Genomic DNA, 24,600 nt, shown 5'->3' on the forward strand with positions numbered 1-24,600 from the left:
GGGGCAGATCCTGTGGTTTGGGCCAAGATCATTTAGTGAAAGGTGTCCCTGCCTGTGGCAGGGGGGTTGCAGCCTCTGAGTTGCAACAGTAGGATAGCAGTGCCTGCTAGACCTTGTAGCAAGAGCCTTGGCAGTGTGGGATTTAGTGGAAAAACAGGAATTGGTAGCTCTATTTTGTGGTAGAAAACACCCAAAGAAGATAATGGTGGAGTTAATGCAGGCAGGTGTCAACTGCATATTCCTTAAGAACAGATTCCTCAAGGGATATTGGGTGTTGGACATCTCAGCACATCAGTGAGATTGTGTGTGCCCTCTTCCTCTGGGAATCCCTGGAAAGGTTCCACAGCCCATGGAGCTGCAGTGAGGTTGTCTTTGCTACGGACATAGGAAGGGATGTGGCTCAAGGGTGTTCACAACCCACCTTCCTCAGTGTTCTGCCATCCCTGAGCTCATCCAGCTTCCTTCCAAGCCAGATCCTTTTTTTTTGTTTGCAGAGTGAAAGGGTCCAGCATAACCTTAGATACGCACGTGGGGCAAGCTTGGAATAAACGTAGCCTTCAAACTGAGAGGTGGAGGCAAGAGCCTCAAGTACTGCTAACATGTGGGTTTTGTAACACAGTGTCTGCTAATGGGGGTACTGAAATTATCATTTTTGTGTCTTTACTACCTTTTGTGTCTTTACTGCCTTTTCTGTGACTTGGGTTGCTGGTTTTGGTGAACTCCCTTGGTGTGTGCCATGGCCTGTTAGCCACTGAGCCATCAAGGCCAGAAGTGGCTTCTCACTTGGTGTCAGTCCCCAGAACTAATGACCAAACCTGCTTCTTTCTTTATTTCAAGCAATTTGTCAAGGAGCAGAATCAGTTTTAGGGCTGCCCTTGCCATTAGTCCTAGCAGGGAATGCGGGTATTAGTCGTGGAAGAATTAAGTGGTGCTCGAGAGAGGGACTGGGACAGAAGGTGACCCATGAACTACATGTTGTAAAGGCAGTTCCTGCTTCTCCAACCTACCAGGATTGTCCTCAGCCCTGGGCTGCAGCTCTTCACACGTAGATTAGGGCCCCAGGCTGCCTCAGGAGAGCTGGGCTGTGCTCCCACTGGCAAGGGTTTGTTCTGGTGTCCTCTGGATGAGCCATCCCAGCAGGAAGAGGCTTTCCTTGGAAGCTCCTCACCCCCATCCCTAAACCCAGCTGCTCTTAATTGAACTCTTGGCTCAGCCACCGTCTTCAAATTATGCAGGAGTGTTACCTCTTAACATTTAAGTGCTAATGAATTACACCAGTGACTTGCTGGTTATGGGCTTAAACAGTCCATGGTATCGATTAAGAGCAGTAATTGTGTTTATCGATGTTAAAGCTCAGCTTCCCTGCTCTGCTGATAAAAACCTGGGATTTGTTCCTTTTTCCTTCCTCAGAAATTCATTTAACACCCTGGCTTTGTAGCTGGTGTTTTAGAGGAAAGATTTACAAGCAGATGATGAGAGTTGCTGAATTTGTTCCTGTCTTGGTCTTTGATCCTTCCTGACTTATTAAAATGCCTTATTTCTTTGTTGCTAAGAGACTTATGTTTTCTTTTTCTGCAGGTAACTCTGACAGAAGAGGTAAGAATTTTATATTTCATCACTCTTTAGTCAGTAAAAACATTTCCAGAAGCATTCTGCTATTAGAGAGCTCTCCTTAGGACTTCCAAATGTTCTTTTACAAAGCCCCTCAAGCTCTTTAAAAGAGCTGGTGACACACTGATATCCTAATTTCTTGTGGGCTTCTCTTTTTTAGAACTGAACAAATCCCATTCCAATTTGTACATGTCCTGTTAGACACAAATTGTTCCTGCTGAGTGCTCTGGAAATGTCAGCACGTCCCTGGAGTTGGATGACCAAAGCCTAAGAAGCCATTCAGGAAATTTCCTTTCATTTTTGGTTTTGTTTTGTTTTTTTTCTTCTGAATTGTCTTTATTGACTGTGACTTCCCCTATTTGATCCAAACCCGTTCTGCAGATGATGGGAATAATAATTATTATTCTCCTTCGTCCTGTTGGCAAGCAGCAGCACAAATCCATTTCTTGTAACAGAGCAGCACTTAGGGACATTTTCCCATCTCTCAGCTCTGAGAACCGGCATCTCCACCAGAATATTTGCAATTACTCATGGCTTTAGCACTCCAGGAGTGGGCAGAGCAGAGGTGCAGCAGGGCTGGCTGCTTCCTATAAGAACGAGCTGCCTCTGTGTGTTTTCATCGTGGCTCTGCTGGGTGTTTTAGCTTTGTGAACTCCCTGGCATTCCTGTCATGCTGCTCGCTGTGCCAGGCTCACCCCATCCTGCTGATGGTCCAGAGGAACAGGCAGATGCTCTGCAGCAGTTACTGTCAGAACACATTTAGCAGAGGAAATAAAAGGGATGCAGGTCCGAGAGAATTCATTTAAAATGATGGCTAAGCTGCTGCAGAAAGGCTCAGTGTAATTCCCTTGGATCTGGCAGGGTTTAGGTCTGATTTTGTGCTCTCTCTGCTGTTGCTCATCCCCGTTCCTGAGAGCAAAGAAACAAACAAAAAAGAGAATAAATCTGACCTCCTAACAACATTTATATCGATACTGCTAATATGAAGAAGGGACTTTTAATGAGAGCATGGAGGGACAGGACAAGGGGCAATGGCTTCAAACTGCCAGAAGTCAGGGTTAGATGGGATATTGGGAAGGAATTCTTGGCTGTGAGGGTGGGGAGGCCCTGGCACAGGTTGGCCAGAGAAGCTGTGGCTGCCCCTGGATCCCTGCAAGTGTCCCAGGCCAGGCTGGACGGGTCTTGGAGCAACCTGATCTAGTGGAAGGTGTCCCTGCCCATGGCAGGGGGCTGGAATGAGATGGTCTTTGAGATCCCTTCCAGTCCAAACCATTCCATGGTTCTCTGGTTCTGTGGGCAGGTGTTGGCAGCCGTGAGCAGGGACAGGCTGCTCATCCCTGTCCCTCTCTGGTGTGCGGCCTCTCCTGGGTCTGTGTGACATTTAGGGACAGATGTGCTGTAGAGCACATCTGCCTCCAGCTGGGCCATGATCTCCAGCTTCTAATCATCAGAAGATGCTTTACTGCCTCCTCAGAGGTGCCAGGGCAAGATTTAAGCATCCTGATGCCTTCCAGGCTCCCAGCACTCACTGCAGGTCTGTGGAAGCAGAGGGTTGAGTCCTTTTCCCTTTTCCAAGAGAACTGCCAGCATGAAACCCCCGGGGCCGAGGCTGGAGCAGGACAGGAGCTGTGGGAGGGTTGGCACTGCTCCCCAGGGCTGGCTGGGGAAGGAGGGAGCAGTTGGGAACCCTCCAGGTTGTTTCCTGCCCGGGCTGTGCTGGGTGGGCCTGGCAGCTCTCTGGCCGTTGGTGACCGCGGTGGGAAAGCTCCAGCTCCTCCCAGCCCGCCAGATGTGTCTGAAGAACGGCTGCAAATCAAACCCCCGACACTTCAGGCTCCCTGCATCCTGTGCCACAGCCACCCCTGCCCATAAATCACCTCTCCTGCCAACCACCAGCTTAGGCTGAGCTTAACTCCAGCCAAGGCAGGAAAAGTGGTCCAACGGTGTGTAGTGTGGGCATAACCCCACAGGATTTGGGAAGGCAGCTCTCCTTCCACTCCTGCAGCCAGGGTGGAGGTGATGGCTGTGGTCGGATGTCTCAAGGAAGAGCTCGTTTATGGGAGGGGCCAGGACTGGCTGTGGTTGCTTTGCCTTCCTGGTCTTGCTTTTGGGAAGCCTCAAGGTGAGGAATGCCAAGGCTCAAGCACCTATTAAGTTTGCAGGAGGCAGAATTCCCAGTAAATTCCTTGACTTTTTGCAGCTGGGCTGGGGGAGTTGCCTTAGGACAGCAGATGGAAAGAACAAAGACGTGCAAAACCAGGATAATTTAATTTTGTTTGTTTGTTTGTTTGCCATGCCAGGTCATTGCCTTCAAATCCTTACACAAAAATCAAATCTTTTGGTCAGGAGAACATTCCCAGACCTCACACCACAGAGGGACAAATGCAGAAATACAAGCAGAGTTCCTCTTGGTAGCTCAGAGATGGACAAAATAAATCCCACCTAAAAACATCTGCTGAGAAACATGGAGGAGAAATCTGCCCTGGCAGGGAAATGGATGCACAGAAGGTGGAGAGGGGGGATCATGCCCTGCAGCCTTGGGGGCCAAGACATGTAGATGTGCTGCAGTGGCCAATACAGATTGAGGGAGCTCATGGAAAGGGAAAACAACCCCAGCTGGCATCGCTGGCATCCTACATTTATCTGAAAAAAACCTCCCTTCAGGGCCATTCTTCTCTCTGGTTGGCATTGCTTGGCTTCTGATCCATCTGGGTGATTTGCTCCACTGTTCCACTGACCTCCAGGACAAGTTACAAATGGCTCCTTTTAAAAGAAAACAAAGTCTGTTGTGGGTCCTGGAGGATGGGAATGTTTCAGGCGTGGCTAATCCAAGGTGTGTGTGCAGGGGAATTGTGTGGAGCCCTCCCTTGAGGAGCCAAATGAAATCCCACTTGGTGGCCTTGCAGTGCAGAGCACAGTGGGAGTGTCTGACACCTCCTGCTCTCCAAACTCAGTATTTCCAGGAAGGAAAGAGTGAGGAGTTGGACTAGATGGTATTTGGAGGTCCCTTCCAACCCAAATTATTCTATGATCACAGAATCTTAGAATGGTTTGGCTTGGAAGGGACCTTAAAGACCATCCAGTTCCACCCCCATGCCACGGGCAGGGACACCTTCCACCAGCCCAGGTTGCTCCAAGCCCCATCCAGCCTGGCCTTGGACACTTCCAGGGATCCAGGGGCAGCCACAGCTTCTCTGGGCAGCCTGGTCCAGACCAAACCTCAGCACTGAAGGTGTTCAAGTCCCAGGTTCAGGGGGAAGCTGTGTCCTGTTTGGAAAGGAACTGGAAGCAAAATCATAGTGTTTTTCCCAATGCAGTGCCTGTGGGATCTTACAAAGGCCACAGTTTTCACCTGTGTTATTATAAAGTTCTTTATCATGTTATGCCAAACTCGGAGACCTTTTAGGATCTCCTGTGGATCCTTAAGTCTCAGGCAGAAGACTTTGTGGATCCCCAGGGGACAGAGGAAACTTCTGCCAGTTTCTGACCTGGGAGCACTCACTCAGGTCCTGTTTCTGCCTTTACTCTCAGACTGAAGAACCATAGCATCACTTAATACTATTTATTATTATTATTTTTTTTGTTATTAGTATCATCATCATAATTGTTTTTCAAGCACAGATTGTAGAAGTCAGCCCTGTTAAATGATGGCTCTGGGTGTTTTTCAGTGTGCATAACCACACCTTTCGTTTCCTCTTGCAGATGAGACTCCAATTATAGCTGTGATGGTGGCCCTGTCTTCCCTTCTAGTCATAGTATTTATTATTATTGTGCTGTACATGTTGAGGTAAGAGCTGCTTTAATGCTGAATCCCCTTTTTTTGACAGAAATGATTCCTGAATGAGCAGGAATGAGCCTGGTTTTTGTGCTGTTCCCCAAACTAAAGGCTGACACAGCTGGTGCTTTTGAAAAGAAACCCGTAAGGACAGTGAATGGAAGTTATGTTTGGGGTCATCTAGGCAGTCTTGTTTATTCCCTTCTCTCCAAAGCTGCTCCTCATGTGGGGAATTCTTGTTCTGCTACTCAAAATATCATATTTGGGGTAGATTAAAAGTCCTGTCAGCGCAGGTAAAAGCAGATAAGGTTTCCTTGTGAGGCAAAGGGTGGTGGGTTGGGTAATCCAAGGAGGCTGAATGCGGCACTTGAGCCAGAAAGTCCTTTGCATGTGTTATTCCTTAATTCCTATCTTGATATCAAACAGGATCCAGCATCCAGAGCCAAGCTCTGCCTTGGGTACCAAACCTACATATCATGTCTGTGTATCTTCCAGTGCCAGGTAGTGCATGGCTGGAGCTTATGAGGAGTGTTAGGTGGTGCTGTAACTGGAATTATGGGATAAAAAAAGCCTTCTTAGGTCCATTTTTAAAAATCCAAGCGTCTGGCTTGCTGAAAATGCAGCATTCCCAGCTCCTGGGAGTTAGAAGAGGGTGTTTATTCACCTCTGGTAAACATTTTAATTTACTCACCAGTTTGGTGATTAAATAAGTCCAAAAAAAAAAAAACACCAAAAAAACCTTGTTTCCTCAGCAGTGGAAAACTTCCCTTCGTCTCCTGGCTCCAGGCCTGCTCTTAGAGCAGAGAACCTGAGGAGAGAGTTTTACCTCAGGAGTTCAGCAGCAGCAGCAGCAGCAGCAGCAGACTTTAAGTCCTTCCCACCTGGCTTCCAGCCCTCCAGAAAAGGGTTTCTGTTCGCTGCTGCCTGCCCAGTGATTCAGCAAAACTCCTAATTCCAGGCAAAGGGAGAGTGAGCAGCTGCTCCAAGTTAAAAGCCCATGGAGAAGGGATTTGCTGCAGACCGGATTGACCTGGCCCTTATGAGCTTTGCTGGGTCAGCCCCGGGGAGCAGGAACTCCTTGGGGGTGCCCTCCATAAAGAGCAGCCTTAAAGCTTCTCCCGCTGGTTTTCACCTTGCTCTTGGCTCCTGCAGCTGTTCCAGATGTGGTCAGTGAAAAGTTCTGCCCACAGGCAGGAATTTCAGAGGTCCCGTGGCCCGTTGGACCCACCAGCTCATTCATGAAGCCATGAGGGAGTGTGGGACACCCTCCATGGCTGCATCTCTCCTCCAGGAGGTGACCTGGGCTCTGGCTGATGCTTCCCCCTCCCTTCTCTTTGGCAGGTTCAAGAAATACAAGCAGGCAGGGAGTCACTCCAACTCCTTTCGGTTGTCCAACGGCCGGACGGATGATACAGGTGAGAGGCCCAGGGTGGGGAGCAAAAATGCATCTCACAGAGGAATCAGCTTTGTTCACAGAATCACAGAACCCTTTAGGTTGGACAAGACCACTGAGACCATTGATTCCAGCTGTTCCCCCAGCACTGCCAAGGCCACCACTGACCCGTGTCCCCAAGTGCCACATCCACATGGCTTTGAAATCCTTCCAGGGATGGAGACTCCACCACTGCCCTGGGCAGCTGTGCCAGGGATGGACAGCCCTTTCCAGGAGAAATTGTCCCTAATATCCAATCCTAAACCTCTCCTGGCACAGCTGGAGGCCGTTCCCTCTCCTCCTGTCCCTGTTCCCTGGGAGCAGAGCCCAACTCCCCCCTGGCTCCCCCCTCCTGTCAGGGAGTTGCAGAACCAGAAGGTCCCCACTGAGCCTCCTTTTCTCCAGGCTGAGCCCCCCCAGCTCCCTCAGCCACTCCTGGTGTCCCTGCCATGGCAGAGGGTGGAACAAGATGATCTTCCAGGTCCCTTCCAACCCAAACCATTCTGTGACTCTGTGAAAACACGGGGATAGCGAGGGCGCGAAGCGGCCCTAAAAGCGGACGGGCCGAGGTGTGCGGGGTCCCTGTGCCCACCTGGGTGTGGGTGACAAGTGCCAGGCACAGTGGGGGCAGCTGGGAGGGCCCCTCTGACTCCTGGTGTCGTTGCAGAGCCCCAGAGCATGCCACTGCTCGCCCGCTCCCCCAGCACCAACCGCAAGTATCCCCCCCTGCCCGTGGACAAGCTGGAGGAGGAGATCAACCGCCGCATGGCCGACGACAACAAGCTCTTTCGGGAGGAGTTCAACGTGAGCGCCTTTGCTTCTTGCCCTTCAGTCCCATGGGCTGTGCAGGATTTGGGCTCAGGATGCAGGTGGTCAGCCTGGTCCTGGTCCTCAGGGGTTTTTGTCCCAGGCCAGGTTGGATGGGGCTTGGAGCAACCTGGGCTAGTGGAAGGTGTCCCTGCCCATGGCAGGGGGTGGAACTGGATAACCATTAAGGTCCCTTCCAACCCAAACCATTCTATAATTCTAAGTAGTTCTTCTCTCTGGTGAGCAGTGACAGGACCCAGGGAAAGGCTAAAGTTGTCAGGGGAGGTTTAGGGTGGATCTCAGGAAAAGGTCCTTCCCCCAGAGTTGGTGGCACTGACCAGGCTCCCCAGGACAGTGAGCACAACACTAAGGCTGCCAGAGCTCAAGGAACACTTGGACAATGCTCTCAAACACAGGGTGGGATTGTTGAAGTGTCCTGTGCAGGGCCAGGAGTTGGACTGGACGATCCTTGTGGGTCCCTTCCAGCTCAGTGTATTCTGTGAGGTGGGAGGACCAGTTCTGTCCCTGAATCTGCAGTGAGGGTGGACAAGCCACTCCCTCTCACACCCACTACAGAAAGCAGAGGTTTTCTAGCAACCAGTACCACAGGGTTACCTTGTTCTGGGTTCAGGAATGGTCCTGGATGCCTTGGGGTCTTCCAGAGCTTACCTGCCTGCTGGTTTTCCTACCAAGCTCTGCCTCTCTCCTTCCAATCCTCATGGCTTAAATCCACAAACAGCCAAAACAAGAATGAGCCCATCTCATTTCAATGAGCTGTTAACCCTGAAACAGAGTGATGACAATGTATAGGACAAAGCTTGGCCTTCAGCTGTGAGTAATAATTAAGGTATTATGCTTGTCCCACAATCCTAGAGCATCTCTTCTGAGATGGCTCCAACCTCTTCTTGGCATTGCTGAGCTCTGCAGCTTATTGTGATGATAAACCTGTTTCAACTTAGCATTACAGAAATGGAATAAAATGAAAAAGAATAGAATAGAATCATTAAGGTTGGTGGAAAAGCCCTCTGAGATCGAGTCCAACCATTCCCCCAGCACTGCCGTGTCCCCAGTGCCACATCCACATGGCTTTGAAATCCCTCCAGGGATGGCGACTCCACCACTGCCCTGGGCAGCTGAGCCAGGGCTGGACAACCCTTCCCATGAAGAAATTTTTCCTATATCCAAACCAAACCTCCCCTGGCACAGCTGGAGGCCGTTCCCTCTCCTCCTGTCCCTTGTTTCCTGGGAGCAGAGCCCGACCCCCCCGGCTCCCCCCTCCTGTCAGGGAGTTGCAGAGCCAGAAGGTCCCCCCTGAGCCTCCTTTTTTCCAGGCTGAGCCTCCCCAGCTCCCTCAGCCGCTCTTGGTGCTCCAGACCCAGGCCCAAGGCATGATATGAACCCATGAGGGTGATGAAAAGGTCAAAAAAAAAGCCACTGGACTTTGTCCAGCTGGTGCTCAACTTGATCCCCTTCCTGGCCACGCTTTGATGAAACCAAATAGGTGCAGTGAGTGCCCAGGGAATGGGATTTTTTGGTTTATAAATACCTGATGGCCCTGAAGATTTCCGTTCCCGGTCTGTCAGCTGGGTGGTGAGCACCTCCAGAACGTTCTCTCTTCTCTGCTGTTCAAAGAGGATCAGGAATAACAGCGCTGGGGAAGCACCTCCTGTGCTCGAGCGTGAAACCCTGGGACAGTGTCACTTGTCACCCCAGCACCCACAACCACAGGTCCCTGGTGCTGCTGGATGAAGAATAAACCCCCTGTGTGGGTGTTCCTTCCCATCACTGGGTGGCTTCGGGCGATGGGGGCTTAATCAGGTCACAATTAGCAGCACTGTTAATGAGGAAATCTCAGCAGGAGCCTCCGCTGGCAGAAATGATCTCTCGGTGCTGGCTGGTGGGTTTGGAGCTGGAGGCTTTGCTGCCACCTCGTGTTCATGGAGCCAGAGAGCCAGACATCTCGTTTGCAAAGGACTTTGCTCTCTCTGGTCCAGCCCAGCTATTTAAATGGTCACTCTGAGCTCGGTGGGAAGGAGGAGCTGGTTCTGGGGTGGAGGTGAGGGCTGTGGGGACGTATCCAGAGGGACAGGATGCTCGGATGTGACATGTACCAGCACGTTGTGGTTCTTGCTGAGCTGTGAGATCACACAGAACCCTTTTTTTCCTGCCATTTCAGGCTCTCCCAGCGTGTCCCATACAGGCCACATGTGAAGCTGCTTCCAAGGAGGAGAACAAGGAGAAGAACAGATACGTGAACATTTTGCCCTGTAGGTATCGGAGCTGGTTGGGTGTGGGGGGGAAACACATCCAGTGCTCCTGCCAGGGCTCCCCATTCCTGGTTTTGGGATGGGCAGGGGCGTGGTTGAGGTCATTTCACCTCCCAGGTGGGTGGCTGTGTCTGCTTTAGCTTTAGATACCTGGAAGGAGGAGCTCCATGGAGCTGTCAGCAGCCAGGAGGCCGTGGAGAGTGAAGCAGATGGGAAATGCCCAAAGGGACAGCTCTTGCCTGGTGGCTTTGGGCAGTGGGCTGGCTCAGGGTGTCCTCAGGTGTGCGCTCTGCAGAAGAAAAACTTCCTTCAGGCAAGGTTTTAGCACCTCCCCAGGCTCAAGCAAGAAGAATTTGGGGGCACAAAGGTGTTTTTTCCTGGGAGCCAGCGAGAGCAGGCTCTGCTCCAGCACGTGGCTTTGTCACTGTGCCAGGTACCAGCTGCATGGAGGGGGTTGTTTTTAATTCTGGGTTTTAATTTTCCTCCAGATGACCATTCCAGGGTTCACCTGACTCCTGTTGAAGGGGTTCCTGACTCCGACTACATCAATGCCTCCTTCATTAATGTGAGTTTGGGGATTTGAAAGGGGAAATCCCCACTGGCTCTGCCCTGGCCAGTGGTGTCTGATCCCACCATCAAGCTGGCTGGTTTGGAAAGGGCTTGGGAATCACTCCTGCAGCAGCTGGGGGTTTGTGATTAGCAGCTGATGAATCAAAGAATCATTTAGGTTGGAGAAACCCTCTAAGATCATCAAGTCCAACATTCTCAATGCATCCAAGGCCACCACTAACCCATGTCCCCAGGTGCCACATCCAGACAGCTTTTAAGTCCCTGGAAAGTGTGGCCAGTTACTTCCCAGCTTGCAGGGCTGCATGTAGGGAAGGGGATGAAAAAGAAATCAAGGAATCCAGGTGAAATGGAAGCAACATTGGCCCGCTCTGCTCCTGGGAGGAGATGGGTCCTGTGTGGTTGTCACCGTGTGGCTCAAATCAGCTGGAAGGATCACGTGAGAGACAGGGGCACATGAAGCAAAGCAAGACCCTAAAGAGATTTTTTGTTTCCTTCCCACCAAATAAAATACACAAAATCAATCCCCATGAGCTCAACAGCCCCTTCTCCTAGAGATTAATGCTGATTTTCACGTGATGCTCTGGATGCAGAGTCTGATCCCAGTGGAAGAGCTGTCAGGTACCACTTCATTAGTGCCTTGTGCCAACGAGTGGGGTCATTCCTGCATCATGTGAGTGTGGGGAGTGTTCCTTTGGGAAAACTGCCCATTGCACAGGGATTTTCCATGATTTCTGCCCCACTGTTGGTGCTGTTTCTCCCCTTGGAAGGCTGCAGCCCTTTCTCTGCACGTGCAGGAATGAGCAGCAGAGCAGATGCTGGTTCTGTTTGTTACTGATGTAGGTGCATTTTATGACCCTTGTGTTGGACAAATGTTCATTTCTCTTCTTCTTTCTCCTTTTCTCTGCAGGGGTACCAAGAGAAAAACAAGTTCATTGCTGCACAAGGTAAGTTCCTGGTTATTCCTGTAGCCCTGGTGGGTGGCAGCTGGGCTGGGATCCCTCTGCTCAGTGGTCTTCAGAAGTCCAAACACATCCCTAAAGCCAAGATTCCCACTCTCACAGAGAGGTTCATGTCAACAGCAGGGTGCTACCTGTCCATGGGAGTGTTTTGTGTATCCGCTCTTGGCTTGCCAGTGGGTCAGAGCATTCATTACCAGCCAGTTTCCCTGGCTCTTCCTGGAGAGGGAAGGCTGGATCAGGTCCATCAGCACTTTCAGGCTCAGGTTAAGCTTTGGCTTTGCTGTTCCCTTGGCTCACCCTTACCCTCAGGCTTGGCAAGGGAGTCCAGGCTGAGTTAGCTCCGTGTCTGGCAGAGAGCAAGGACCTCTCCCTGTGCCACATGAAAATGGATCCCATGGTTAAAGCCCAAGATCCCAGGGTAGGATTTCTGCGGACTCTGAGACAGCCGCGATTTCCCCGGGTGACCTTGGGCGAGTGGTTTCCATGTTCTGTTTGTCTGATTTCCCCTTCTCCAGCTAAAAATGGAATTCCTGCTCATAAAACTCATCCAAAAATCCCAGCTGTTGTGTGATAGGATTATTCCTTGGGTCAGGCAGGTCCAGACACCAAAGCACCTCCTGTGCTGGCATCACTTGGCAAAAAAATGAGCCAGGTCATCCACGCCATGTGACCCCACACGCTGGGTTTTGGTCCCAAGTCGTGAGGAGTCGATCCCAAAGACAACATTTCCTTTTACCTTCCCCTCAGGACCAAAGGAAGAAACAGTGAACGATTTCTGGAGGATGATTTGGGAGCAAAACACAGCGACCATTGTCATGGTGACCAACCTGAAGGAGAGGAAAGAGGTGAGTGCCAGAGGGCTCCATGGGTGTGTCCTGGAACCATTCCCAGGCTTGTGAGGGTCCAGAGCTCACCTGCAGCTGTTTTCTCTCCCCACAGTGTAAGTGTGCCCAGTACTGGCCGGATCAGGGCTGCTGGACATACGGGAACATCCGAGTGTCCGTGGAGGACGTGACCGTCCTGGTGGATTACACCGTGCGGAAGTTCTGCATCCAGCAGGTGCCAGGGCTCATCTCCCATCCCATCCCATCCCTCCCCATCATCCCATCCATCACCATCCCAAAGATGCTGCCATGCTCCTCCAAGGTGCTGTGAGATTAGAGTTGGGATGGAATGATCCCCACCATTCACTTTTAACCAGAGTATTAAGAGTTTATTCCTCTTAAAACACCAGGGAGCTCATTCCCGGTGTGGCTGGTAGTGAGAACAGGGAAGCTGATGGTTGCCAAGGCTGAAATTCCATCCTGTAATACAAGTGTTGGTTCCTGCTCTCACCCACGGACACTTAATGCCTGCAAATAATCAGATTTATCCCACGAGGCAAGCCAAAATCCAGCTCCGTGTGCGTTGGGTTTGATTGGTTTCCCATCTGTCACCACATTTCCTTGTCCTCCAAGGAGACTCTGGGTGTTTTGGTGGCTCTGTTCGTTTTCCTGCTGCTCTCAGAGGCAGGCAAGGAAGAGCTGGTGCCTCAAAACCTGTCTGGACCCTGAGTGTGATTCTCCTGAGCCTCATCCTTCACTCCACTGGCCTGGACATGGGTGGTTTCCTCCCCTGCCTTAAATACAAGGATCATGTGGGAAAAGATGGAGCAACAGCTTCTGTTTGAGCTTGTTGGGAATGAAATATGGCAGTGTTGGAGCCACAACCAAGGCCAGGCTGGCATCTTGCACCCCTCAGATGTGGGATGTGGTGCCGGGCGATTAAAATGTCATGTTTTCAGAGACTAATCTGTCCCAGAGCCTGGTTCAGAGCCTGATCCCAGTCCTTTCAGCTGTAGATGCTGCTTCTTAAGCCATCCAGCTCCACCTCAGGCCTTTAACTCCCTGCCTGCCCTTGATTTTGGGGGGAAGAAAGGGAACCCGAGGGTTTATCATTAACCTGGGCACCGGTTTCCCCTCAGGTCGGGGACGTCACGAACAAGAAGCCCCAGCGCCTGGTGACTCAGTTCCACTTCACCAGCTGGCCCGACTTTGGGGTGCCCTTCACCCCCATCGGGATGCTGAAATTCCTGAAGAAGGTGAAGACCTGCAACCCCCAATATGCAGGAGCCATAGTGGTGCACTGCAGGTGAGTGGGGCTCACAGCTGACCTCGGCCACCTGCGAAGCGCTGCCTATTTAAAAGGAATTTATTATTTTTTTTCAGTCAAGACTTTTTTATTGTCTTTATGTTTCCCGTGGGAACATTCAACACTCAAAAAAATGCGTGAGAATGGAAGGAAATTGTTGGGATCAGTGATGATCAGCTCACCTTGAGGGGTCGTTTGGGTTGGCTGGGTGCTGAGTGAGCCAAGCTGAGCACCAGTGCTGGGCACTGGTGGCATCTCCCTTGGTTCTCCAGGCACAAGAGGACAGCACCTCTTGCTGGGAGAAGGCTGTGCTGAGCTGACAGATTGCCTGGAGCAGGGACCATGGTGTTAGGCCTCATGTGGAAGGGTTTCAGCAAGCCTGGGGGAGCCACAGATGCTTCCACATTGCAGTGTGGGGAAGCCCCACAGTTAAAGGCCAAGATGGTCATATTTACCACCTCCCAAGTCCATCTTTCATTCTTTCTTTTGAGGCTGCTGGCACAAGGACTGTGTCTTTCCTCAGTGTCTGCTTGCCTCATACTCTTCCTTAATGGTTGAGTTTCCAGCACAGACACAAGGCTTCCCCATGGGCTCATCTTCATATGGTAGAGGTTGAGTGGATGGAGCATCAGGCAGCCTATTAGGACTCTGGATCTTAGAGATCATCTCATTCCAACCCTCTGCCGTGGGCAGGGACACCTTCCACTAGCCCACGTTGCTCCAGGCCCCGTCCAGCCTGGCCTTGGACACTTCCAGGGATCCAGGGGCAGCCACAGCTTCTCTGGCCAACCTGTGCCAGGGCCTCACCACCCTGAAGTCCATCTCTGGCTCCTGGCTGCCCTCCAGGGGCCCCCAAGGCCGCTGCCCTGACGGGCTGTCCCTTGCCTTGCAGTGCCGGGGTGGGACGCACGGGCACTTTCATCGTCATCGATGCCATGCTGGACATGATGCACGCCGAGAGGAAGGTGGATGTTTACGGCTTCGTGAGCCGGATCCGGGCTCAGCGCTGCCAGATGGTACAGACAGACGTAAGTGTGGTGCTGCCATCCCTCCTGGGCTCTGCCCTGGGCTTGGATTTCAGTCAACCTGTGTGAGGGTTGAGCATCGTCCCTCCTTTTGGGTGGGTGCTGCATCAAGTGAGCCCTTTACTGGGTCCTGCTCTTTTTAATCCCCTTCCCAGAGTCGTAAAACCATTCCCCCAGCACTGCCAAGGCCACCACTGACCCATGTCCCCAAGTGCCACATCCATAGGGCTTTTAATTCCCTCCAGGGATGGGGACTCCACCAGTGCCCTGGGCAGCTGTGCCAGGGCTGGACAACTCCTTTTAGGAAGACATTTTCCCCAGTATCCAACCTAAACCTCTTCTGGCACAACTTGAGGCTGTTCCCCCTCCTCCTGTCCCTTGTTCCCTGGGAGCAGAGCCCGACTCCCCCTGGCTCCCCCCTCCTGTCAGGGAGTTGCAGATCCAGAAGGTCCCCGCTGAGCCTCCTTTTCTCCAGACTTGGAGAACATTTTGGGTCACTTTAGCTTTGGCTGGTGCAGCAAATAATGTCCCAGTCCCCATTTAGTGACAGAAAGATTGTCCCTTTACTTCCCTAGGGTCTCAGGGGGGGCACCAGGTGCCCAGTGAGCACAGGGGGGCAGTGGCATGGTGGGATTGCATCCAACATGTGCAGGGGCACCAGGATGTTCTCCCTGGGCATGGAACAGGCTTCTCCCTGCAACCCCTGCAGATGCAGTATGTGTTCATATACCAAGCACTTCTGGAGCACTATCTCTACGGTGACACAGAGCTGGAGGTGACCTCCTTGGAGATCCACCTCCAGAAGATCTACAACAAAGTGCCAGGGACCAGCAGCAACGGGCTGGAAGAGGAGTTTAAGGTGAGCGTGGCTGTTGTTGTCCTGGTGGGATCTGGTTGGGGTGGTGCTGGGCCACGGGGACCAGCACGTGTTTACCTGGCTCTGAAACCTGCCCCTGCTCTGCTCCTGCCCCCACAGAAGCTCACCTCAATCAAAATCCAGAACGACAAGATGAGAACGGGCAACCTGCCGGCGAACATGAAGAAGAACAGGGTGCTTCAGATAATTCCATGTAAGGGTGGTTTGTCGGCCTGGCTGGTGTGAGGCGGGGGACAGGAGTCAGGTTGGAGAAATGGGCCAACAGGGACCTCACGGGTGTTCCTCAAGGAAAAAAGTGCCAAGTCCTGGGGAGGAGTAACCCCCCAGGCACCAGTGTGTGCTGGGGCCACCCAGCTGGGAAGGAGCTTGGCAGGAAAGGATTTGGGGTCCCTGGTGGGCACCAACCTGACCCTGAGCCCTTGTGACAAAGGGCAGTGGTGCCCTGGGCTGTGAGAGGCACAGCAGTGCCAGCAGGTCGAGGGAGGGGGTCCTGCCCCTCTGCCCAGCACTGGTGAGGCCACACCAGCAGCACTGGGTCCAGTTCTGGCTCCCCAGTACCAGAGAGACAGGGACAGGCTGGAGAGAGCCCAGGGAAGGCACTGGAGCACCTCTGCTCTGAGGAAAGGCTGAGGGAGCTGGGACAGCTCAGCCTGGAGAAGAGAAGGTTCCGGGGGTCTCATCAGTGTCCATCAACACCTGCAGGGAGGGTGCAGAGCGGACGAAGCCAGGCTCTGTCCTGTGGTGCCCAGGGACAGGACAGGGGACAATGGGCACACACTGAGACCCAGGAATGTCAGGGAACACGTCTTGACAGTGAGAGTGACCAAGCACTGGCACAGGTTGCCCAGGGAGGTTGTGGAGTCTCCATCTTTGGAGATACTCAGAATTTGCCTGGACAGATGGGCAACCAGTTGTGTGTGGCCCTGCCAGATGGTTTTTGCTGCCACGGCTTTGTACCCTGAGGGGAAGGGAGTCCTAGTGCTGAGCAGGTCCTTCTGGAGTGCTCAGCATCCCCCTTCTCCTTCCCCAAACCAGGGCATGGCAGAGGGTGGAGCTGACTGTCCTTGTCCCAGTCAGGTGCTGTAAGCACAGGGCTCCCCTTCCCTTATCTCTGTCTCCCACTTAGCCCTTGGTGACTTCTCAGCTAAAAGAGTTGTGATTTGAAGGAGTTCCCCAAATCTCAGATCATTTTGTTCTGTTTCAGATGAGTTCAACCGAGTAATCATTCCAGTGAAGAGAGGTGAAGAGAACACGGACTATGTAAACGCTTCCTTCATTGATGTGAGTCTTCTTTACTGTCCTCTCCATCTTCTCCCAATGGAAACTTCACCTCAGGCTGCTTCCTGGGGGAAGGATTTGTCCCAGACACTTCTTCTCTGAGTTTCATAAGGCTCCTTCCACTTGACTTTGCTTCTGTGTCACCGGATGGTGCTGGTTTCTGTCTCCAAGAAACCCCTCAGTATTCCCAGCTCCTTGTGTCCCACGGCTGGTGGGAGAGGAGAGCTGGAGCCTGAGCAGAGCCTCCACGTCCTGGGCTCGCTTCTGCAGCTCTGGGCTCTGCTGATGGCTGTGGAGAAGTGTATCCATGCACATATCCATGGAAATGACGCAGCACTGGCCATTTGGTCAGAAAACATCCACTGGATTAGGTAATGGAGCAATACACGATCCCAAAACCCTTGAGGAGAACCAGGTCAATCCCATTATACCTGTCTGGGTGATGGGAGGAGGTGAGACAGGGAGGTTAAGTGCTTTCCTCGCTCTGGGGAGGAGGTAAGTGATTGCACATCCTTTTCTCCTGAGCCATCCTGGAGGCTCCAGGGAGACATCTCGGATGAGTATTTATCTTCATGCAGTGCTGGCCAAGCGACAGACCCTGCTCTTTCCCAGCCCAATTTCTACTTTCATCTCCTAATGGCAGGGGTTTTTTTTCCTCCCAAAAGGCAATCACTGCCGTGGGTTGATCCACTAAAACCAGTTTATTCTCATTTCTAACATCCCCAATTAATTGCTCCCTGAAATCTCCTCTGCCGGCTCCCCACGGGTGGCTCTGGCTGCGGGAGCAGCTGCCTTGTTGTGGCTCCAGAGCAGAAAGCTTCCAAAACACACAAGCAATTTCGGTTGAGGATTCAATTTCCTGCCTCTGCTGAACTTTGCTTCAGTGACAAACTCCAAATGACGAAGCATCTTTAATCACAGTTTGCAGTGAGGGCACAGGGGAACGTCAGAGGGGTTTAGGAACAGAAACACTTTGTGGCTGTGGAAGAGCCAGAGCCACCCAGACTTCCTGCTGGTTTCCATAGGTCACAGAACCGTTTGGGTTGGAAGGGACCTTAAAAATCATCTAGTTCCTTTTAGTTTTGCTTACTTCTTCCAAAAATCCCCAGTAGAAATCAAACCTGAATACCCAGAGCTTAGGCAAGGCACTCAGAGTTTGCAATATTGCTCAGGCTTGCTGGAAGCCCAAATCCTTCTTCCCTGAATGGATAAAAAGTAGGGCATGTGTAGGGAATGTGATCCTCCCTGGGTTTGGTAACCCAACCATGTCCAAGAGCATTCCTCCTGCTGCTCCTGGCATCCGGATGCTTCCAGTTCACCACTAACCCTGTTCCCGAATTCCAGGGTTATCGCCAGAAGGATTCCTACATCGCCAGCCAAGGGCCGCTGCAGCACACGATAGAGGACTTCTGGAGGATGATCTGGGAGTGGAAATCCTGCTCCATAGTGATGCTAACGGAGCTGGAGGAGAGAGGCCAGGTAAGCTGCCGGGAACAGCTGCATTAAACACCAGCAGAATAAAGAAATGGCAGGGGGTTGGAACGAGATGGTCTTGAAGGTCCCTTCCAACCCAAACCAGTCTGGGAGTCTGGGATCCCACTTGGTTTTGGGCAGCTGCAGGCCCTGGAAGGCTCCTCTATCCAATCCCATTGGAAAAGTAGAGGGTGCTCAGCCTGTCTCCCCCTGTGATGCTTCCTCAGGAGAAGTGTGCCCAGTACTGGCCATCTGACGGCTCCGTGTCCTACGGAGACATCACCGTGGAGCTGAAGAAAGAGGAGGAGTGTGAGAGCTACACGGTGCGGGACCTGCTGGTGACAAACACCAGGGTGAGAGTCCGGATTCTGTCCTGGGGAGCTCTGGGTGCTCCTGGGTTTGGCTGCCATGAGCCCTTGCTTTCCCACATGGATGTTTTTCCCAAAGCCCCGAGCTGGCGGGTTCCTTGGTGCAGATCTCCCACCTGACCCCGAGCTGTGCTCTCCCACCAGGAAAACAAGAGCCGGCAGATCCGGCAGTTCCATTTCCACGGCTGGCCAGAAGTTGGGATCCCCGGGGACGGGAAGGGGATGATCAACATCATCGCGGCGGTGCAGAAGCAGCAGCAGCAGTCTGGCAACCACCCCATCACTGTGCACTGCAGGTAAAGTGCTGGGGCAGCTTGGACACCCCTCCAAAGGGACCGGGAGCTTGGGAGATGGTCAGAGCCCCACGGCGTGTCCTGGAACTCCTCCAGTTCTCCGGTGCTTCCCCCGTGGATTGTGCCCTGAGCGAAGCCAGCAGGGTCAGGGCAGGCGTTTTCCTTCACCCTCTGGTTTCTCTTCCCCAGTGCTGGAGCAGGAAGAACGGGCACCTTCTGTGCGCTGAGCACTGTCCTGGAGAGGGTGAAGGCAGAGGCGATCCTGGACGTCTTTCAGACAGTGAAGAGTTTAAGACTACAGAGGCCACACATGGTGCAGACACTGGTAAGGGCCTCCTGCCACCCCAAAACCTCAGCAAGGACGGGCTGGGGGCTCAGTGCTGAGCAGAAACCTCCTTGCTTCGAGGTTTGCCCTCTCCATGAGGGAAGTTGGGGATTCCCTTGGATCCCTGGAAGTGTCCAAGGCCAGGTCAGGCGGGGCTCTGAGCAACCTGGGATGGTGGGAGGTGTCCCTGCCCATGGCAGGGGGTTGGAGATGGTCTTTAAGGTCCCTTCCAACCCAAACCAGTTTAGGATTCCATGATTCTACGGAGATGTGCCAGGAGGTGTCTGCCTTTCCTCTTGTTAAGGCATCTGGAAGAGGTGCTGAAGGCATCAAGCACCTTTTGAGCACTAAATGGAGCTGTGGGAGCCTCGTTGGAGACATCCCCAACCACAGTCCCACATTTATGGGCTCCAGGAACCTGGAACACTGTCCTGGAGTGGCTGTGGCACAGGCTTGGGCACACAGGGAGGGTTGGAGCAGGCAGGGCTGGATGAGGTCTTGCCAGAGGGGTTTGCAAGGATGAGCAGGGATGCAGGAAAAAAATCTTTGGGGGTCGAAACAGGACTTGAGAGAGGAAGCAGAAAGCAGAGGGTTTCTTTGGCTGTTGGCGCCTCAGCAAGGGGGGTGGGGTTGGGGGTCACAAAGGAGAGGTGGGAGCTCAGGGATGGGTGGTCTGAGCTTCCTAAAAAGAGCACAAACCATCCAGTGATGTCCAAGGTGTGGATTTTCCTGGCCTAACACCGTTCTCTCCCCGAATCCCACAGGAACAGTACGAATTCTGCTACAAGGTGGTGCAGGAATACATCGACGCCTTCTCAGACTACGCCAACTTCAAGTGAAGACAAAAAAAACCCAACAAAACAACCAGGAACAAAAATCCACACACCCCCCCACAAACAAATGACAGAAGAGTTGCCTTCTTTAATATTTTGTAATATTCTGTTTGTTAATATACCCTCCCCCCCAAAACAAAAAAAAAAACCACAAACAAAAAACCTATGTGTATATATCTTAACTGTTTTAGAGGTTGGTACCATAAGCTTCATATTAGCTGGAGATTTTATATGTAGCAAAGTGTTAGTGCAGATACTGTTGGCTCCTTTTTTTTTTTTTTCCAATGTTTTATTGGGGAATTAAATAGCGTGATGTTTGGATTAATATTGTCATACCATCTCTCTTCTGGAGAGTTAATACAGGCTGTTATTTTGTTTGTAATTTTTTTTTTTTCTTGAGGGAGTAAAGCCTTTTTAAAAAAAAAAAAAAAAGTTAAAAAAAGAAGAAAAAGATATCCTGGATCTCATCTGAAAACAAAACCCACAACCCCACCAGCACAAGCTTTTCCAAACCTGCAGGGAAATGGTTTCACATTTTTCTGCTGGTCAGCTCTTAAAAAAAAAAAATAAGGAGAAAAAAGAAAAAAAAAGCTTATTCTGTGTGTGTGTATATATATAAATATCCTTATTTTTGTATGAAAAGCCAAAAAGTTTCCTCCTTCAGGGTCAGGCCTCCTTCAGGGCCAGGCTGCTGGTTTGGAAACTGTAAGAGCCACAGTAGCGCCCAAACGCTGGGATTTCAACCCAAAAAAAGCAAACACCAGAAAAACAAAAGGATTTTTGCTCTCTGAAGGAAAGGCCTGTGAGTTTGGGGCCAGATTTTACACCAGGGAGTGGGGCTGGAGTGGGACGGGACCCCTGTGGCCCTGAGCTGAGGATGGACCAGGTGAGTTCCATCCCCAGGTGCTGGAGGAGCTGTCAGATTATTTCTCCTGGCATCCCAAGAGATCATGGAATGATTTGGGTTGGAAAGGATGTTAAAGACCTCATTCCAACCCCCTGCCATGGGCAGGGACACCTTCCACTATCCCAAATTGCTCCGAGCCCCATCCAACCTGGCCTTGGACACTCCAGGGATCCAGGGGCAGCCACAGCTTCTCTGGGAAATCTCTGCTGGGGCCTCACAGTCAAAAATTTTCCTAATATCCAATATAAACCTGCCCTCTTTCAAGAAGAGTCCAAAGAGTCAAGTCCTGAAGACTAGGGGTGCAGCACTTCTGTATTAAAAAACCAGGTTAATTTGGGGTTATTTTTTTTCTTATAAAGGGGTGTCTGGGGAAACACTTCCTTTTTCTATCCTGCAGTCAGGAGCACCGTGCCCTCGTTAACTGGGGGAGCTCCCAGTGCTCTGCAGGCACTGGGAGAACTGGTTTGGAGTGGAAACTTCCCCTCAAGGATTTGGCTGGACTGCCCAAACAGTGATGGGGAGCACAGGATGGGTGGCAGGGCCCAGGAAATGGGACAGCCCTGCCCCAGGATGTCCCAGGACTCAGGGGGTATGGGGTTGAAAGGTAGGAAAACATGGGAAAAAAACACCCCATGAGTCAGAGTATCCAAGTTTTCCAGCTTTTCCATCCAGGCAGCATTGACAGGGGGTTTGGTGGAGGCACACACGCAGGGGGACCCCTCCAGCACTCAAAAATACCCCCCAGCAATCCCAGAACTTGCCCTGCTCCATCACCTGGTACCTCCTCATGAGCCCCAGTTTCATCCCATCCCTGATCAACCCCAGCTCCTGAATTTGAGGGACTTTGGGCTGAAGCTGCCAGTGGCACTCAGAAATAAATGTGGTGACCCCAAAAGAGAAGAGGTCCCTCCTGGGACAGGGGGGCTGCACTCATACCCCATGGATGCTCCACACAGGGACCACCCCAACAAGTCCCTCCACCCCACTGCCCAGTGGGTTCTGGCTGCTCCCTGCTGCTACTAATGAGGTTCCCCCTTCCCCTTCTTTTTTTCCTTCATTTCCAAGATCTCTGGATGGATAGGGGAATTTTGGGGTTTGGAGAGCTGCCTCGACCTTTCGCCACAGCATCTGCCCTGGCCCCATCCTGCATCCAACTGCAAACAGCAGAGGCACGAGCAGCTGCCAGAGATAATCCAGGGCCAGATCCTGCCTAAATCCACTTCCTGGCCTCCATGGCATCCCTGGAGCTGGGAGCTTTGGGCTGCTTGGCAATTGCCAGAATGCAGCCTGGATTTGGGGGTGATGAGCCTGAAATGGGGGGAGAACCGAGGAAATTGGGCTTGGAGCTGGAACGGGGGAAACTGATGCACAGAGGATTTACTCCCCTCCCTTCTCCAGGAGCATCCCGGGGGCTGCAGAGGAACCATCCGGACTGGATCCATCCTTTTCCCATCAGGAAATGAGCCCATTCTGAGGGGACCCCACCCTGAGTGATGAGCCACGGCGGGGGGGGCAGTGTTCAGACCTCCCCAAAAAAGGGGTGTCAGGTGCTGTCCCGCGGTGCCAGGGGGCTTTGGGAGGGAGGAGGCGTTGGACAGTGGCACGGGGAGGCCGACGCCATCCCATGGTCCCCGGGGGAGCGGTGGCCGGGCCGACGTCACTGTCACCGAGCCCTTCAAATAGCCGTGCCGGCCTGGGCAGCCACTGCTCCGGCCACTGCTGCAGCCACTGGTCACCACTGAGGCCACCGGTCACTACTCCAACCAGCGGCACCTGCCCAGCCAGGTGAGGCTGCCCCGGCCCTGGGAGGGGGGTTCACCCCGGGGTGGGTGGTCCTGCTCACCCCAAATCAGACCCCAATAGCACCCACGGGGGTGGGTGTCCATTCTGGACCCAAATCCCAGCAGCATCACGGGGTGCTCAGCCCCTCCAGCTTCTCCCGCCCCAGGCAGCACCCATGGATAGCTCATTCCCTCTGGATCTCCATCCCCAAACCCACCCCAGGCAGCACCTATGGGTGCTAACATCCTCTGGGATCCCCATGCCAAACCCACCACAAAGACTGCCCAGGAGAGCTCATCCCTTCTGCATTTCCATCCCCAAACCCACCCCAGGCAGCACCCATGGGTGCTCACCCTCTTTGGATCCCCATCCTAAACACACCCCAAAGAGATGCTGGACCATCTTTTCCACTCTTCCATCCCACCCCTCCTCCTGCAGCCCCATCCTCCCACACAACCCCGGGGGTTCTTATCTTTGCGGGACCCAAACCATCCCACGGGTGCTCATCCCTCCACCACTCCCAAGCCCCCCCCCCCGGAGCCCCCCGGGGGGGGTGCCGGTGGGACAGGGCCCCCTGTGCCCCCGCAGCCCCCCCGGCCATGGCTCCCCGAGGGTCGCTGCTGCTGCTGGCGCTGCTGCTGCTGAGCTGTGCCCTGCCCCGCGCCCCCGCCCAGCACTGGTCCCATGGCTGGTACCCGGGGGGCAAGCGGGACCTCCGGACCCCCCCGAACCTCCAGGTAGGGTGTGTGTCCCCCAGCCGGTTCATCCCCCCTCCAGGTCATTCCCTCTCCCCTCGGGGTGATTTTCCCCCCTCCAAAGGTGATGGCACGTCCCCCTGCCCTGGAGCCACCACCCTGCCCCAGGGTTTGTAAACCCCCCCGGGGTGACACCCTCCAGGGTTGTGACACCCCCCCAACCAGAGTAAAAGCCCCCTGCTCCTGGGGTTACACTCCCCCAGGATTATCCTCCCTCGATTATTGCCTCTCGCAATTACACCCCCCTCCTGCGATTATCTCCCCTCCGAGTTCTTGGATTTATCCACACACACACACAAATTATCCCCCCTGCAGTCACCTCTCCCACCCAGTTACCTCCCCTGGGATTTCACTTCCCCAAATCATTTTCCCCAGATTATCCCCCCCTCTCTGATTATCCCCCCTCCCCCAATTATCCCTCCCTCTGAATTGCCCCCCCCTCGCATTATCTCCCACCCCGAGATTACACCTCCCCATGTGTTCCTCTCCTCCGGAATTATCATCTGGGGTGTGTGTTATAATTCCCTCTCCCAATTATCCCTCCTCCAAAATTACCCCCCTCCGGGTTATCCCCCCATAGAGCTACCCCCTCCCATATTATCCCCCCCGGGTTACACTTCCCCAAATTGTCCTCCCCGGGTTATCTTTCCTCAAATCATCCTCTCTGGATTATTCCCTCTCCTCGGATGATCCTTCCTGGGTTGCGCTTCCCCAAATTATCCCCGCTGGATTATTCCTCCCTGGGATTATCGCCCCCCTTCCCTATTATCTCCTCCCCCCGAATTACCTTCCCCCGCAGATTATCCACCCTGGGATTAACCACCCCTGGGGGTGTTCCCCCCTTTTCCCGGGTGTCCCCCCCATCCGGGGGTCCCCTTTTTCCCCCTCCCACGGTCGCTGTCGTGCAGGTCCCAGCCCCTCTCGGACGCTGCCGCCCCCTCCGTGCCCCCCTGTCGGGAGGAGCCGCTGCCGGTGAGCGGGGATGGGGCTGGGGGCTCTGGGGGACCGAGGGGTCCCTGGGACCGGGACTGACCCGCCCCTCTCCCGACCCCTCTCCCGCAGGGGCCCGCAGTGCGCCCCTGACCGGACCCACCGACCCACGCGGGAGCGAGCCGGGCCTCCCCGCGGGGAAT

The 24,600-nt window shown here is 53.1% G+C and overlaps 1 protein-coding gene across 2 annotated transcripts in view; it reads left to right on the top strand.

Annotated features, from left to right (window-relative positions):
* The window catches only part of PTPRA (protein tyrosine phosphatase receptor type A), a 111,899-nt gene extending 91,551 nt beyond the window's left edge, over window positions 1–20,348 (top strand). For both annotated transcript variants that reach the window (XM_050321041.1, XM_050321042.1), the window contains 19 exons: window positions 1,579–1,596; window positions 5,314–5,398; window positions 6,728–6,801; window positions 7,486–7,622; window positions 9,802–9,892; window positions 10,381–10,457; window positions 11,370–11,406; window positions 12,169–12,266; window positions 12,361–12,480; window positions 13,385–13,551; window positions 14,444–14,579; window positions 15,286–15,435; window positions 15,553–15,646; window positions 16,658–16,734; window positions 18,076–18,210; window positions 18,432–18,557; window positions 18,717–18,868; window positions 19,055–19,190; window positions 19,955–20,348. In XM_050321041.1, coding sequence (XP_050176998.1) covers window positions 1,579–1,596; window positions 5,314–5,398; window positions 6,728–6,801; window positions 7,486–7,622; window positions 9,802–9,892; window positions 10,381–10,457; window positions 11,370–11,406; window positions 12,169–12,266; window positions 12,361–12,480; window positions 13,385–13,551; window positions 14,444–14,579; window positions 15,286–15,435; window positions 15,553–15,646; window positions 16,658–16,734; window positions 18,076–18,210; window positions 18,432–18,557; window positions 18,717–18,868; window positions 19,055–19,190; window positions 19,955–20,029 — 1,985 coding nt within the window. In that variant the 3' untranslated portion in view covers window positions 20,030–20,348. The remainder of the gene's footprint in view (window positions 1–1,578; window positions 1,597–5,313; window positions 5,399–6,727; window positions 6,802–7,485; window positions 7,623–9,801; window positions 9,893–10,380; window positions 10,458–11,369; window positions 11,407–12,168; window positions 12,267–12,360; window positions 12,481–13,384; window positions 13,552–14,443; window positions 14,580–15,285; window positions 15,436–15,552; window positions 15,647–16,657; window positions 16,735–18,075; window positions 18,211–18,431; window positions 18,558–18,716; window positions 18,869–19,054; window positions 19,191–19,954) is intronic.
* Window positions 20,349–24,600: the final 4,252 nt, after the last annotated feature.

The sequence above is a fragment of the Myiozetetes cayanensis genome, unplaced genomic scaffold, assembly GCF_022539395.1.
Source record: "Myiozetetes cayanensis isolate MyiCay16 unplaced genomic scaffold, myiCay2020 scf26, whole genome shotgun sequence".
Taxonomy (NCBI): domain Eukaryota; kingdom Metazoa; phylum Chordata; class Aves; order Passeriformes; family Tyrannidae; genus Myiozetetes; species Myiozetetes cayanensis.